At 40.5% G+C, this 17,514-nt stretch overlaps 1 protein-coding gene across 4 annotated transcripts in view; it reads right to left on the bottom strand.

Moving 5' to 3' along the window:
- The window catches only part of DCUN1D1 (defective in cullin neddylation 1 domain containing 1), a 723,324-nt gene that overhangs the window by 635,354 nt on the left and 70,456 nt on the right, over positions 1-17,514 (bottom strand). For all 4 annotated transcript variants that reach the window (XM_044070666.1, XM_044070664.1, XM_044070665.1 and 1 more), the window contains exon 2: positions 6,709-6,925. In XM_044070666.1, coding sequence (XP_043926601.1) covers positions 6,709-6,925 — 217 coding nt within the window. The remainder of the gene's footprint in view (positions 1-6,708; positions 6,926-17,514) is intronic.

The following is a 17,514-nucleotide window of genomic DNA, read 5'->3' as shown; positions in this document are numbered from 1 at the left end:
TAGAAAACACTTTTAGCTATCACAATCCCAGCCACCATTCATAGCTCCCATATTCCTTTTTCCTTAGTATTCCCTTTCAACCTTTGAAAATTATTAATTTGGCACTTAAAGGACCTCATGTATTTGACAAATTTTCATTTGCGACCTTGTAGTAAAACAGCCCTTGTGAGATGTACACTGCAAGGCTTAACTATAGCTGTTTTTATGTTATTGAAAATGCAATTCATTTTCTTCTTAAATGGATGAAGTAGTTTAGGTGCCCCCCCCCCATGTAAGCTAGGGATTACATTAAAAGACATTTAAAGTGGCAGTGGCAATAAGGACACATCCAAAGATATTTTTATGGCAGTTATGAATATGAGCAAAATATACATGTCTGCTCAAGTAAAATCCAACAATTGAAGCCATCTTCAAGTACCAATGTCAGACCCAACGCTTTCTGGAATTCATCAATTCCAATGCCCTGCACCAGCTCATTCTGACCCCCACTAGTGGAAACAACATCCTCGACCTGGTTATCACCAACATGGGAGACCGTTGCTCCACACCTATAGTCAATCCCTCCCTGGCTAAATCTAACCACAAACTGATCACCATGGAAATCTCCATCTCACCTACACCCCCCCACTAAGGTGACCACCCTGAAAAACTTCCCTAAAGCAGACCTTGGGCTCCTAAAAACAGAGTTGGCCAACTTCTTGGCAGCCATGCCAATGGAAAATGGCTGCAGGACTGCCAAATCATACACCAATGCACTGTACGAGCATGTACACAAATGCATGGACCTTGCCATACCAAATAGAACTAAGATGATCTCCTCCAAAAAAAGAAAGCCAATCTGGTGGTCCCCAGCCATCAATAAACTCTACAACAGAAGGAAGAAACTGTTGCAGAAAAAAATGAAGTCATAAGACTGGAAAACCTCCCCTATCAATCTCAACAAAAAGCTGAAATCCCTTATCAAATCCTCTAAAGCCAGCTATGAAGGCAGAATTGCAGATGACACCAAAAACAACCACAAAGCCTTCTATAGTTATATCAATAACCTCAAAGGCAATACCCAGATTTGCTCCAAGTTATTGCACAATGGCACCTCCTATACTGAACCAACATACTGGCAGACAGATTCAGTGCCAACTTTAACCCCCACCCCCTCGGGCCCAATTGCAATACCAGAAAAAGGCTGGTACCCAGCATTTCTGGGTACAGGTAAAAGCTGAATTGTCCAAAGCCAAGAATACAGTGTCCGTGGGACCTGATAATATCCCTGTCTGCATCCCACATGAGCTACAAAATGAACTGCCACCACATCAGTGTACCCTGTTCAATCACAGCCTTACCTCAGTCTATGTCCCCAATGATGGCGCACTGCTGCAGTCATCCCGCTCCATAAAGGGGGAGCAACTACCGACCCTGGGAACTATCGCCCCATTAGCCGAGAAGTCTGGTATACAAAGCTATGGAGCACATCATCATAGACCTGCTTAAAGATATAGGCAATCTCCAAACTCTTGACCCCGCACAGTTTGACTTTGTCCAGGGGAGATCTTGCCTGCTGAACCTGGCTGACTTCTTCGAGGCAGTCACCAAGGCTGTGGATGAAGGTAGGGCAGTGCATACAGCCTACCTCAACCTGGCCAAGGTCTTTGATACCATTCTCCACTATCCTCGGGTATCATTGATAAACTCACCGAACTAGGCATCAATTCTTACATCACTAGGTGGTTTACAAACTGGCTCACAGACAGGACCCACAGAGTGAAAGCTGGGGATTCTAAGTCAGACTACCAAGCAGTCATGAGTTGAGTACCACAGGCCTCTGTCCTGGGCCCTCTCCTGTTTGCATCTACTTCTCAGAAGTTCAGGCCAACACAGACGGACTCTAGCTGACCAAGTTCAATGATGACAGCAAGCTAGGAGTCTTATCAACTCCTCAGTTGATGCAGACATCCTATAAAAGGGCCTCTCTGAGACCAATGACTGGTGTCGGAACCATGGCCTGAAACTTAAAGCCAAAATCTACATCATCATCCCCTTTGAAAAAAACTCAGTTGCCACGAATTATCACATTGATGGGAGACCACTGAACACTTAAGGGGCCGACAGCCACCTCACCTTCGACCACCACAATGGCACTGTGGTCAGAAAGTCCCTCTATGTGGCACATCTTTTAACCAAACGTTTTGCATCCAGGAAGAAAGAGATCATCCCTCTCTACTCTTCCCTCATTAGACCAGAGTATCACACCCAGTTTGGTATGTACCTGACCAGACACCTACAACAGCTGGAAAGGCCACAGAAGTACCTCCCAAAATGTATTCTAGGCCTTAAACACATGTCCTACGCGGACAGACTTAAGAAACTTCAGCTGTTCTCAGTCTCTTATCATCTTAGAGGTGATCTCTATGTGACTTACAAAGCCATGTCCAATCCAGCCCTACTTGAAATACTTCACCTAAAGAAATCCCAATCCCCCAGCACCACACGCTCCAGAGATCACAACCTAATTACCACAATTAAAGAAAATGATGGTGGGACAGGTTCATCTCCAAAAGACTACCCATACACTGAAATAAGCTTTCCATTCATGTCAAGCAGAGCACCTCACTGGCCCTCAAGAGAAATCTTGACGAGTGAATGGGTAAAGTTCACTAAAGGGATCATTCCAGTTGCCCTACTGGATATGGGCACTGCGAACTAACATCAGGTGGCACGGTGCCTTGGCAATTTTTTTGGGCTAGGCTTGTAAAGGCTCCAGGGCCATTAGCCTAGTACAGAGCTACAAACTCACCACGAACACTTTGCTGTGTAATACACACGTTTTCCTTTGCAAGTACTGTTCAGAAATACGTCAGAAAACCCAACTACAGCATGGTACAATGGTCTTTTCATACATCAGTGGAATGAGCAAAAGATGAACTCCTCTGACCATTCAGTGGAATGAGCAAAAGATGAACTCCTCTGACCATTCTGTTTACGTATGTACTTCACTATCTGGACAGCGAGTTCGTAAAACAACTCTTTGCTATTACAATCACAGCCACAAGGAAAATACAATACACACACTTAATACATCAAAATACAATAAGTAACACAAATACACACAATATGGTGCACAGTTTACAATGCAACAGAGCTGGCTGACAGATCAACAAACTGTATACACAGAAGTATACAGTTTAAGCAGCATAGGAGATGTATGTTTAAGAACTTTACAACAACATCACACATACTACAAATAATAATGTAAACAATGTAGTACAACATGCTTAGCATATACTACACAATCTTAACACTGTGGCAAAGAATTAATGTTGAGATTATAAGGTCTGGAATAACAAAAAACAGTTGTACTAAGTTATCCTGGGTCTATAAAAACATGAATATTTGGATTTTGGCCCTAAAGTGAGCATAAGTTGCTTTGCGAATTTTTTAAATTTTAAATTTTTCTAAATTATTGAGGAATACTATTCCCTCTTAATGGTGCAATTTCAAAGAAGGCTTATTCAGTAGATGCTGAAGTAAAATTTGGTTTACACAGCACTGTGCCCACTTGAGTGTGTAGCATCTCTAAGTTTACATCTAAGTGGGGTCAGGAGCCCTCATTTATGAGGTGATTGTGTACATAGTCAAAAAGGAAGACTAGTCTAGTAGTAGCTGGAATACTACTTTATCTATTGTAGTGCAATGGTGCAATCTGTTTGAAGCAAGGTTAATAAATCACAGTACTTGATTCAAACATGCAGGATTACAGAGAACGCACAAGTCTTAGCCATTTTTTTCTGTAACTAGTATGAAATATAAAAAAACAGAATTGCCTCTTGCAGCTCTAAAATTAAAATGAACATACCTACCTATACCCGGTAAATAAAACCATTTTACACTTTCACACTCGAATTCTTGTAGATCAAGAGCAGTATTTTAAAACATGCTTTCTTGAACACTATCTTTTTAAAAACCTTCTGCATGCATCAAGAATATAACCAACAAAGACCTCTAGAAATAAAGGCCTTAAAATTAGCCACTGATGTCCAGGGCTCAAACTGTTAAAGGCAGACTCATGCATGGGCTTCAAGCAGACAAATCCCACATGTTCAATGTCAAGAAAACTCATGCCACAGAGACGGCGAGATTATAGGACCCACGAACATATGAACTGCTTTTGCAGCACATTCTTACACAAGATATCCATTTTCTTTGCATCAGTCTTCTGTAAGAGTCACAGAATAAGACTACTCCACTAGTTATCATAGACAAGAGCAACAAGGAACATGGACTGCTGTATAAAACCAATTCCCTTCTGAGAGCAATTATCAAGACTAAAATATTTAGATGTCCAGCAATTCAAGACAAAAATGTACAAACTCCAGAAAAAATTAAAAAGGTCATGAAGTGGACGACATCTCCCATCTAAATCAGAGCAACTGTCTACTTTGCAAGTCCTTCATAATTAAATTATAAGACAAGATTTTGGAGCACAAGATTTCTTTCCTCAGTATCAATATTCCTTCAAGTTAACTTTAAATAAACATTTCAGGAGCTGTATTAGTTCTTTATCACGTAAAAAAAATAAATAAAAATCCACCACTCAATGCTTTTAATAAAACAAAATCACTAAGCTTTCAAGTAAAACTCATCAGCGTTTAAAAACATTATACTTATCTGAGAATAAATAAGTCAGCAGCCAATCAATTAATACAAATCAATTAATACAAATTTGAAGTGCCCACATAAAAATTACATAAAATACTATGCAATGCACTGAACACAGTATATCCTTTATATGTCATTATGTTTATCTTTTAAAGTCAGTTTAACGCTTACATTGCTATTAAGACCAGGGGGATGATCTGCCCGAAAATAATTTATCCATTTATATACAGACATTTCTGTCTTATGGACCATATCACCACCATTCTCATTTATGAATAAAACTTGTAAAATTCTGAATTTAAACTACTGATATTCATCACTGCTTGTATATTAGTAAAGTATGGCTTAGCTACATCTTTTCTTAGTTGTCTTATTAAATTCTTAGATTTATCTATTAACTTAGCATCATATCCTTTTGAAAGTCAAGTGCCATTATTTCAATTTCATTATTAAACACTTCTTCCTTCGTACTTAACCTACTAGCTCGCATAAATTGACTTTTGGTAACACCTCTACATACATGCTGTGGATGCATGCTTCCATAATGGACATATTTAGCTGCTTGTACCAATCTTCCTATATATGGCTGTACTTAACATATTATTTTCTTTGGAGATGGTAACATCTAAGCAATTAAGAGCCACTTATGTACTTGCATACAAACTTCAAAGTCTGTTGTAGAATGTTTAATTCTCTTAGAGATCCTTTCCACAAAAGAAATATATCTACAAAGCATTTGTAGAAGAGAATATTCTCATTTCTAAAAAGTAAAAATTATTTTCATTATACACACACATTATATATATATATATATATATATATATATATATATATTGTTCCTACCATCCAACTAATATTAGATTGGCATAGGTGTTCGCAATGGGAGATGCTTCTTGTATCAGAGACACATAGGATATATGCAAATGACCCTTGTGAACATCAGGTGTTTCAGCTAAATGGCGATTCTGAATGCACATGACTTGTTTGGTCATTTTAATAGACAATTTCAGGCCAATAAAGCCAAACCCCACTAAGCTGTGGATATGCATATTTCGGCCTTATTATGACCTCATCAGCACAGCACAAGCCGAGTGTTTGACTAAGCATAAGAAACACAGGGTGGCTATATCCAGCTGATGTCCATTATCATTAAGGTCACTGCAAAAATATCCCAAACAAACTAAAACAATAAGTGAGAAGGTCACAAAAACCTATCAGTAAAAACAAAATGAAAACTCCAGCAAAGCGCTGATGTTCATAATGGCCATTTGCATATATCCTACGTAACTCTGATACAAGAGGTTTGGGAGGTCACTCAGTGGAAATTCTAGCTTTGCTGGAGTTTTCATTTTGTTTTTACTGATTGAAAAACTGACCTTCTCACTTATTGTTAAAAGATAAACATAACATTTAAAGAATATACTGTGTTCAAAGCATGTGGGCACTTTGTACTAATTGGTGTAATTTGATTGGCTGCTGTTACTTAAACTCAGAGAAGTATAATGTTTTTAGACGCTGATGAGTTTAACTTGAAAGTTTTGTCATTTTCTTTTATTAAAGCAGAGTGGTGGATTTTCAGGTTTTTTTTCTGTGTCACTATATGTGCTTTGAAGATCTTCAACTGCAGGAGATTTGTTTCTGTAAGTTCTACATCATGTAAAAGATGGTGGCTATCTAACAATTGACTACACTCAAAATTCTGTAGTCTTGCCTGATCATTTATCCATTACCCGTTTCAAAAACTTTGCCAAGAGAAAGAATAGTATAAATTAAAACTGGAGATCATATGCAAACTTTTCCACAGAATCATTCTAGCATCTTACTAGGTACAACATTCCTTAACTTCTACTTGCAATTTTCTCGCCTTGTCTGACAATATGGTTCAGTAGCCAAAACACACCTTATTTGTAAATCTGGGTACTTGATATTTACGTAGCACAATGCTACACAAGTTCAGAGGTCAATAGTAAAGGAGTAAGGAATCAGTCAAACAACACAGCATCCACTGACAGTTTTTTCTATAATTCATTGTCTTACAAGATGAATCACACTCACCTCTGTATCTGTTATACAGCTGTTCTAACTTTTTCCTGTCCAATGATCCCTTTAAACTCTCTCGGATATAAAGTTCAGGGTTCTGGAAAAAATTATCTGTGGCAACATCTAACTTCCAGTCATTTTGTGATAAACAACTCACTGCAGTCTTTTCACTGGATTGCGTGAAAATCATAAACTGACGAACTTTATCCTTTTGTGATGATTTCAACTTGTTCTGTAGGAAACAATTATAGAGAAGTTACCTCTTACTGTTATGCTCATTACCTTTTCTAATATTTCATTGAATTTAACAAGGTAAATCTTAAGACTGAGATCCATACTACTTCAACAGCAGCAGAAACACGATTAGATTTTGTTCAGTTTCACAATGTAAACCCCCAAGACTTACATTCACACTGCTTTACATTCCACTGGAAACATGATTAGGCAACTGCTAAAATGAAAGGTTATAAAGCAACTGGGCAAACTGGGGACAGAACGTCACACTCCTAGTACAGCAAATCTGGATTACTACTTTAAGTGAAAAGTATATAAAAGCTCATGACACAAATGGTAAAGTGGTCTGTTGACCTCAGGATCTCACAGACTATATGACCAGCACCTACACTGCTCAGACTCCACTGTCACACTGTATTGCAGAATTATAGAAATATGAGGGGTACTTGTCAAAGTTTTACAGCAAAGTGTGTTCTGCAACCTATAATGCAATATAATTTCTGCTTGACCTGACCCACTCATCTCCTGGACAGAAACATTTGTCCTTCTACTGGGATGCCATACATCTTAAAATATTAAGACTGCCATCTTGAATCACCAACCATTATTTTGTCAAGAAATGGATCACTAACAGCACAGGGTACACTAATGGCGATCAGGTATTTAGGAAGATCACATGCAGAAATTCAGCATTCTGTATGTGAAGCATAGGGGTTGGGAGGGTGGCCTAATGGTTAAGGTGTTTGCCTTACAAAAACAAGGTGCAGGGTTTGAGTCTCACAAGGGATAATTGGCTAGGCTTAAAATGGCTCGCAAGGGCAGTTAGCTTAGTACTAATCTATGAACCTATGAACCTAATACTGATGCTATGCAACCAAGATGGTCTCTGTATACAACTAGAAAACCGTAAACTATGTCTGTCAATTCCCCCGTATACAAAAAGGTAAAAACCCCAGCCAAACTAAGTTTGCTATTAGCTTCGTTCATCAAATGCTGACTTTTCTGGTAGCTTACATCAGTGGTGAAAGTGGTCAAATTAGGTTATAGAATAACTTTAGCAAGTAGAGTAATATAATTCAGGAGTTCACCCTTTTCTGCAATTGTGGGACCATGGAGTTAGTTCATTTAATTTTGGGACATATGCACATCCACTAAAAGAATTGTTTTTAAGTACTTTTTGGTGACTGCAAATATAATGAAGTCATTCACATTTGTGATTACTAGTTTTTTGTTTTTTTTTTTAATTTAAAAAAAAAAAATCTCTGATGAATTTTCTCTGCTTTCTGTCGAACAAAGTTAATAGTCGGTTAAAAAACACAATCATATATATACGTAATAATCATACACAACGTATTATTAAGCCCAATTAAGGATGAAAATAGCGGAACTATTTAATTTTTTTTCCCCAATGAAAATGTTTCAATTTTTAGACAAGTTATACCACTGCCAGCCCCCAGCTGGAAGTGTTAACTACACCAAAGCATACACTAAAGTCCTGTGCAACCACTTGCATAGGTTTATAGACTCAGCCATACCAGGAAGAATCAAAGTCAGAGCTCCAAGTAAAAAGCCTCCATGGTGGACATCCAGCATTAACAAGCTTTACAAGAAACAAAAAAGCTGCTGTTCCCCAAAAAAAAAAAAAAAAAAAAAAAGCTAGGCCCCAACAATGGAAAAGTATCTCCTAAGTCTCAGGCAAATAAGGCAACTTATCAAATCATTTACAGGCTTCTTTGAGAGAAACTTTGTAAGTACAGCCAAAGACAACCATAAGGTCTTTTACACCTACATACGGATTCTAAAAGGTAGGACCCAAACATGTGCAAAACTAGTGACCAAGGATATCACACACACTGACCCCACACAGATAAACCTGCTAGCAGACAGGTTTGGTCAAACTTTCACTCCCTTATCCCCACTAAGCTTCTCACAAACCTTCCCCCAAACTCCCCACCCCACAATACACATCTGAAGAGCAGGTCATCAAAACCTTGTCCAAGGCAAATACACAGCCTCTATGGGACCAGACGGCATCCCAGCCTGTCTTCTAAGCAGGCTAAAACATGAACTACCATTAAGTACCCTTTTCAATTACAGCCAAACCACAGGCTTTGTTCCTGCGGAATAGAGAACAGCACCAGTTATTCCCATCCACAAAGGTGGCCTAGCAACAGACCCTGGGAATTACAGACCCATAAACCTGACCAAGCCTCATCTGTGAGGCTATAGGACGTATCATCATGGACCTCAAACAAAATTAACACAGGTGACCTCCAAACTATGGATCCTACCCAATTCAGCTTCATCAAGGGCAGATCCTGCCTGTTAAAGCTGGTGTGCTTCTTTGAAAATGTGACCAAGGCCATTGATGAGGGCAAGTCTGTGCACACAGCATACCTTGATTTAGAAAAGGCTTCTGACACAATCCCACACTCAGGCATTACCTATAAACATAGCAAATTGAATGTAAACCACTTTGTTTTAGGATGGTTTGCCAACTGGCTCACAAACCGGACATACACTATCAAAGTGACTAACTCCACATCAACCAGCAGACCAGTTACCAGCAGGGTGCCACACGGGTCAGTGCTGGTCCCCCCTACTGTTTGATATATACTTCTCAGAAGTTCAGGTCAAAACTAAGGGGGTTGTGGCTGACCAAGTTTGCAGTAGACTGCAAACTGGGTGCAATTACTGGATACCCCACATGTTGTAGTTGTACTCCAGGGAGGGTCTTATCCAGACCAACGACTGGTGTCTTAGTCACATTCTCAAACTGAATGCAAAGAAATGCACCATCATTCCCTTCGGCACAAACAATGTTCCTTCACACTATCCAATCAACACCACCACCCCAAGTAGCCATGAAGTGGTAAGGGACTGGGATCACAAGTTGCCTGTGACCTTAACTTCGACTACCATGTGTCTACTGTAGTAAGGAAGGCTTTCTATGTAGCACACTTGATAAGGAAATACATCATCTAGAGAGCAAAAGAGGGTACAACCCCCTCTATACTCGGCACTAATCCGGCCCATAATTGAGTACAACTCCCCATTCTGCAGTACCATACAAAGCACATGCAGCAAATGGAGAGACCTCAGAGTTTTTAACAAAGATGATCAAGGGACTCCAGTATTTGCCTTACACAGACCAACTAAAGCCCTTGTCACTATACTCTGTATCATATAGACTTTTTAGGGGAGACTTGTGCCTAGCCTACAGAGCAATCCAAGATCCAAACCTCAAACTTGCTACATATCCATAAATCAAATGCAACTAGGGCTACCTGTACTAGGGACCTAAATATGGCCTGCAACTTAAATGGGACATGCTCAAGGAACAGATTTATCTCCCAGTGACTGCAGCAACTTTGGAATAGGCTACCAATTTGTGTGAAACAGAGCACCTTTATGACACTGTTCAAGAGGAACCTTGACAAGTGGATGGGGCACCATATATTCTTACTGTAGATAGCACCCACAACCCTCCTGGACATGGGCAGTCATTGCTAAATGCAATCTTGGGTAATGACTAGCATTTCTATGGTATAACAATGGTATGAAACTGCTAAGCTTGAAAAGACCGCTAGGTTGATAACCTAGCAACCTCCAAAGATACTATGATAAGTGCTTGAATATGCTAAAATCTCAACAGAACTGGTTTGTTTCCTTCTCGGATTCTGAGGAGTCTCAGCCAGCATGACTTATTTTATATGCACGCATACATACATATTTGTTTATATATCTCACACACACACACAGTGTGTGTGTGTAGATATATATATTTTTTTAATTTGGTGTGTGTGTAGTATACACACACATACATACATACATACATATATATATATATATATATATATTATACACATACACACACATATACACACACACACACACACACACATATATACACACACGTACGTATACATATATACACACACACACACACACTTACATTTGTTTACCAGTAAAGGTTGACTTAGTCATGGAAGACTCCTTTTCAACAGAAGACTGAGAAAAGCTCCAAAAAGTTTAACACTTCAGAACATTTGCAGCTTTTTCAAGTAGCAGTTAAATAAAAATACCATAAAGTTAATGTACAATATTTACACATGCAAAAATACACAAAACATGATAACGGACAATGAAATGCTGAGCTACTATATTCAGGAACTCAGGGTTAATCTATATTTACTTATAATTCTTTTAATATGCACATACAAATTTTGCTACAGTATCAAGTTCAGAGATCAGTAGTACTGTTTCATGTATTGTTGCAATGTGTAATATAGGTGGTGCTGCGGTAGCGTTGTCGCCTCACAGTAAGACGTTGTCCTGTTTGATTCTTAGCTAAAGCGTCTTCTGTGTGGAGACATGCGTGAATGGGCGTACGTTTGTTGAAGGTTGTGCGTCAGGCCTGGCAAGTCGGTATGTAAAAATCTACTGACAATCATTAGTGGACCTGAGTTCCGCTGTGTCGTCCCCTAACCAGGAAAAGCCGAAAGATACATTAGGGTTCAAGTTGGTAATGTGTATACATTATATACTAACAGTAGCAAATGTGTAACAGGAAAGGTTAAAGGAAATCAGCTGTGATCGGCTGATAAAAAGTACTGTCCATACACAAAAAAATGGCAAAAAGTTTGCTTCTTATGGAGAGGGAGCTTTGTGTGACAGGAATAAAGACTCTTGGAGAAGCCTGATCAGAAAAGGCTGTGGAACACCAACAGCCTACCCTGTGGTAATATCCAAGGAATCCACTTCAGAACCACAATAAATCCAGTAAAGCGAAGCCCAGCTCCAGGAAGGAACTGCACCAGTCCAACAGAAGCAAAATAAGTTTTATTTTAAGCTGAATACCACATAAAATTAGCTTTTCATCATGGACAAAGACTTCGTCAGAAAAAAAAAAAAAAAAAAAAAAAAAGACATACAGAAATGGTGCTTCTTTAAACCCAACCCTAAAACTGCTAAAAAATTAGTAAGCTAATGACAGTTACTCCTTTTAAAGGCATATTGCAATATACCCAAATATAAGCCTTCCTGACTTAAATAATCACCATATGTTACATAACCAAAGTTAAATACTTCAATACACACATTTAGAAAAATTTAATCCACATAAAGGACTCATGTGAGACACTTAAAATCATTTTAAAAGTGTTTTTTTTAATTTTACTTCTGCTGAACAGCTGAATATTTGCGCTGTTTGGTTGGCCGTTATATATCTACATCAACTTTATTACAAGTACAAACTTGCAGTGTTATAAGATAGTACTGCATTTTATTTTTCTGTTTATTTGCTTCACTGAATACTGTGATCTCTATCTCTCAGCAGTTAGTTTCCCACCCTCACTCCCTATTCTTGTGGTATTAATCTTGGTGGCTTTGGAATTGCCCGCCCCTCCTGTAAATTTGTGTTTGAACACTCCTCCTGGGTCCATCTCATTTGCTCACTCAGAGTACAGTGAGATCACATTTTGATTTCAGACACTCCTACCAGTCCCATTTGTTCAGCTCTATCCCAGTTTAGTGTCATTAGCTCATTCTACCTAATAGAGAGAGAAGATTTGAGTAGACCAATCCACTTAGGCCCTTAACCTTGAATTATCTTCCAATTCTCATTTCCCCCTTTCCACTTTACTTTGTGTTCTGACCGAGTATGCTTCTAAGCTGATAAGTATATTTTTTGGCACTTTTTAACGGTTCTGAGTTGAATTAAACAATAACTGAATTCAGTTCAGAATACAGTTTGAATAAAATTGCTTTAATATTGCTGCACACTCAAGTGTGCTAGCTTGCACTGCACTTTAATTGTTTTAGTGCTGTTTTATCTGCTTTTCTGTAACAAAAAAATTCTAAACTTGTTTCCTGCCTGTCCTGTAACTAGTCTAGTCCAGACAAAGATTTGCTGTAGCCAGGATGGCTTGTAAGCTTCTGAGCCCCTCCAAGCCTTTCTGTGGTGAGGGAAGCCTTCTAGCTTATCAGTGTGAGTGGTAAGCATTAGGTAGCCTATACCACAACAGGAGTGGTTTCTGGCCCAGAAATTGTAGTTTATAGGCTGTTTGAGCACTTTTTCCATCTCCTTCAACTTTCTGGTTTAAAAGTCTGCATTTGTGCTTGTTTCCCACCTTTCCTGTAACTAGTCTAGTCCAGATACAGATTTGCTGTATCCAGGACTGTTTGTAAGCTTTGAGAGGTGCCAAAATCTGCTCTTCAATTTTTCCCTTAGATCTGCTAGTTCTCTCCTCTCCTGCACTTCTACTAGCTTATTAGTCTAGCACTTTACCATATCAGACTTCTTGTAGCACATGAAAGTGCTATCAGCACTAAACGTTCTACAAGGAAATGGCTCCAGTACTTATTTAAGGCCCACCCCTCCAGACAAGTCTAAAGGTCAGTTCCCTGTGCTCTCTCCTGTTAATCTGGTGAACTTGGGCATCCTGAGGCAATATAGCAACTGCCTCATGTACACCAACAATCCTCTCCTCTTACCTCCCAACACTCAGACTTGCAAGAGATGCACTTAATACATCCAAATTGGAAGCCACCCACTCTCCAGCCAAGACCCATACAGTTGGTCAAGAGGAGAAGGTCAACACTTGCACCACACCACATGGAATACATAGCCCTCCAGAACACACACTAGCACTGCCTTCACATAAAAACACAAACCACACACCCACCTTCGCAGAGGTTCTCAATAAAAATCTACCCACACAGCAGAGACTTCAAAGGCAGAAACGCACTCTACTACCACAACACTAATCACGAGACACATAACTCTTAAAACAGTATGCCACTCAACCAAAGCCCTTAAGGCAAAACAGCATGCCCAGCACACTAGTCATAGGTGACTCGATAGTGAGGCACACTGATGTCCCATTCACTAGGTTGAAAAAGGAGAAAGTAACAGTCAGCTGCCTGTCAGGTGCCTGTCAGGTGCCAGGATCCACCATATAATGCATGCACTCAGGTCCCTCAACAGGTACAAATATGACTCTGTCATTGTACATATGGGTGTAAATGACCTGAGATGTACCTCCCTGGACTACATGAAAATATACATGGAAGAGCTCTCAGATTATGTAGCCCAGGCAGGTACGAACCTATACTTTAGCAGCATCCATCACCCAGAATGATACCACAGTACAAGCAGAAAATGATCGATTTCAACAAATGGCTAAAGTTTCTGGTGTTATTCTAAGGGGATCCAGTATATGTCTGTCCAGGATGACATGACTGACAGACCTCGATGCTTTGCCAGAGATGGCATGCAACTGTCACCCCTGGGCTTCCAGATACTGGCCAAGGCTCTTGCCACCCCTATAGTGCCTTTTTTAGACAGTATTCCAAAGACCAAATTACCACCATAACAGCTACAAACAAATGCAATCAGAGGGTCATGCTGCTCAACACTAGAAGTCTAAAGCTCAAAATGCAATCGCTCAAAGCACTCCTTAAAATGGAGAACATCGACATTTGTCCTGTAACAGAGACCTGGTTCAAGACAGCAGAAAGCACCCCTGCCCTACCAGGCTATAGCTCATTCCACACCTTTCAGCCCCAGAACTTGGACTGAAGCTCCAAAGGTGGTGGTGTTTCCATATTCATAAAGGATGTGCACACCTCCAGACTAGTAGCCCAACATAATGCATCAGACATACTTTAGGTGCAGCTAACATTGGGTAAGACAGTGATTCAGGTCATAGCCTGTTACAGGTCCACAACCATGTCCCAAGACAATCACTCTATGTTCCTAAGCACCCGGGAGAATATTAGGGTCCAACTCAACACACTCATACTGGGCGACTTCAACTACCCCTCCATTAACTGGGAAAACCACTCGTGTAGCAATACACTTGCCCGATGTTTCCTGGAATTCATTAATTCCAATGTCCTGGATCAGCTCGTTCTTACCCCCACTACAGGTGGCAACATCCTGGACCAGCTCGTTCTTATCCCCACTAGAGGCAGCAACATCCTTGACCTGGTCATTACGAACATGGGCAACCGTTGCTCTAGACCAATAGTCAACTCCTCCCTGGTTAGATCCAATCACAAACTAATCACCTTGGAAATTCACATCCCTCACACACCCCTCCCCGCAAAGGTAACAACCATGAAAAACTTCTCCAAAGCTAGCTTTGGGCTCCTAAGAACAGATGTGGCTAACTTCATGGCACCCATACAAATTGAGAATAGTTGCATGACCGCCGAATCATACACCATCTCGCCATACCCAATAGAACCAAGAAGCTCTCCTCCAAAAAAAGGAAGTCAATCTGATGGTCCCCTGCCATAAACAAACTCTATAACAGGAGGAGGAAACTGATGCGGAATAAGGTGAATTCCCAAGAATGGAAAAACTCCCTTATCAGCCTCAACAAAAAGTTGAGATCCCTCATCAAATCTTCTAAATCTAGCTATGAAAACAGAATTACAGGAGATAGTAAAGCAGCCACAAGGCCTTCTGTTAGTTATGTAAAGAACCTCCATGGCAATACCCAGATTTGCTCAGAGTTCCTGCATAATGGTACCTCCTATACCGAGCCAACAGATATTGCTAATATACTGGCTGACAGATTCAGTGCCATTGTTACCCCCCCCAAAAGGACCAATCACAATACCAGTAGATTGCCAGGCACCCAGTATTACTGCTGCACAGGTTAAAACAGCACTATCCAAGGCCAAGAATACAGCTTCTATGGGACCTGACAATATCCCTGGCTGCGTTCTACATGAACTACACAGTGAACTGGCAGCTCACCTGTGTGCCCTGTTCAATCACAGCCTCACCTCAGGCTTTATCCCTACCAAATGGCGCACTGCTACAGTCATCCCTCTCCACAAATGAGGAGAGGCTACAGACCCTGGGAACTATCGCTCCATTAGCCTGACAAGTCTGATATGCAAAGCTATGGAACGCATCGTTGTGGACCTAATAAACAAGGCTACAGGACATCTCCAAACTCTGAATCCCAAACAGTTTGGTTTTGTGAAGGGTAGACCATGCCTGCTCAACTTGGACGACGACTTTGAGTCAGTCACTAGAGCTGTACATGAAGGCAAGGTGGTTCATACAGCCTACCTTGATCTGGCCAAGGCCTTTGATACCATTCTCCACTCAGGAATTACAGAAAACCTCACTAAGCTAGGCATCAACTCCTATATCACTAGGTGGGTTGCAAACTGCCTCACAGATAGACCCCCACAGTGAGAAAGTAGCTGACTCAAGTCAGACTGCCAACCAGTCACAAGTGGAGTCCCACAGGGATCGGTCCTGGGTCCTCTCCTGTTTGGTATCTGCTTCTCAAAAGTCCAGTCCAATACGAAGGGACTCTGGCTGACAAAGTTCACAGACAATTGCAAGTTGGGAGCCATTATTAACTCCCCAAGTGATGTTGATATCCTACAGAAAGGCCTCACTAAGACCAACAACTGGTGCCAGAACCATGGCTTTAAAGCTCAACGCCAAAAAATGTGTGGTCATCCCCTTTGGGAAAAACCTACTTCCCATGAACTACCACATCGATGGTAGTCCACTGAACACAGAAGGCGTTATAAGAGATCTGGGAACACAGGTTGACAGCAACCTCTCTTTTGACCACCACACTGCCACTGTGGTCTGAAAGTCCTTCTATGTGGCACATCTTATTTCTAAGGGTTCTGCATCCAGGAAGAAAAAAAAGTCATAGTCTCCCTCTACTCTTCCCTCATTAGAGTCGATCAAGTACAATGCCCCATTTGGCATGTACCTCACTAGACACCTGCAACAACTGGAGAGGCCACAAAAGTACCTCACAAAGGGGATCCTAGGCCTAAAACACTTGTCCTATACGGACAGATTCAACTATTTGCTGTCTATATCGCCTACTTAGAGGCGATCTCTGCTTAACATACAAAGCCATGTCTGACCCAGCTCTGTTAGAAATGCTATATCTAAAGAAGTCCCAATCCCTCTGCACTACACGCTCCAGAGACATCAACCTCATTACCACAATCAACAGAACGTGCTGGAGGGACAATTTCATAATTCAGAGACTGCCCATGCTGTGGAACAGATTTCCCATACATGTCAAACAGAGCACCTCACTGGCCCTCTTCAAGACAAACCTTGATGAGTGGATGGGAAAACGAAAATTCACCCCTGGGATCACTCCAGTGGCTCTACTCGACAGCAGCACTGGAAACTATGGTCAGGTGGCACAATGCCAGGGCAATCCTGTGGACTGGGCTTGTAAAGGCTCCAGAGCCATTATCCTACTACACACATATGAACCTGTGTGTGTCAAGTAGAACTTTAATAGCTAGTAAAGTGTTGCAGTATTACTAAAACTGCAATATTTACACAGAAATGAGACAAAGTTAAGACTGAAAGTTTGAATGAAATGCTCAGACCATTTGTTAACTAGTTACTACTCAATGTACTTGTGAACAATTCTGGGTAGCTCCTTGCTGGCCATTAGTAAGGCTTAGTATTGGTTTGCCTTTTGCTTTAGTACTGCTATCAGGGATATTATTGTCATCAACTCCAAAAACCACCAAGTAGAGCAGGCAAAGATACACCAATACAACTGGCAACAG

The sequence above is a fragment of the Protopterus annectens genome, chromosome 4.part1 (assembly GCF_019279795.1).
Source record: "Protopterus annectens isolate FY-2018-M chromosome 4.part1, PAN1.0, whole genome shotgun sequence".
Lineage (NCBI taxonomy): Eukaryota > Metazoa > Chordata > Ceratodontiformes > Protopteridae > Protopterus > Protopterus annectens.
This window is presented reverse-complemented; position numbering and strand designations above follow the sequence as displayed.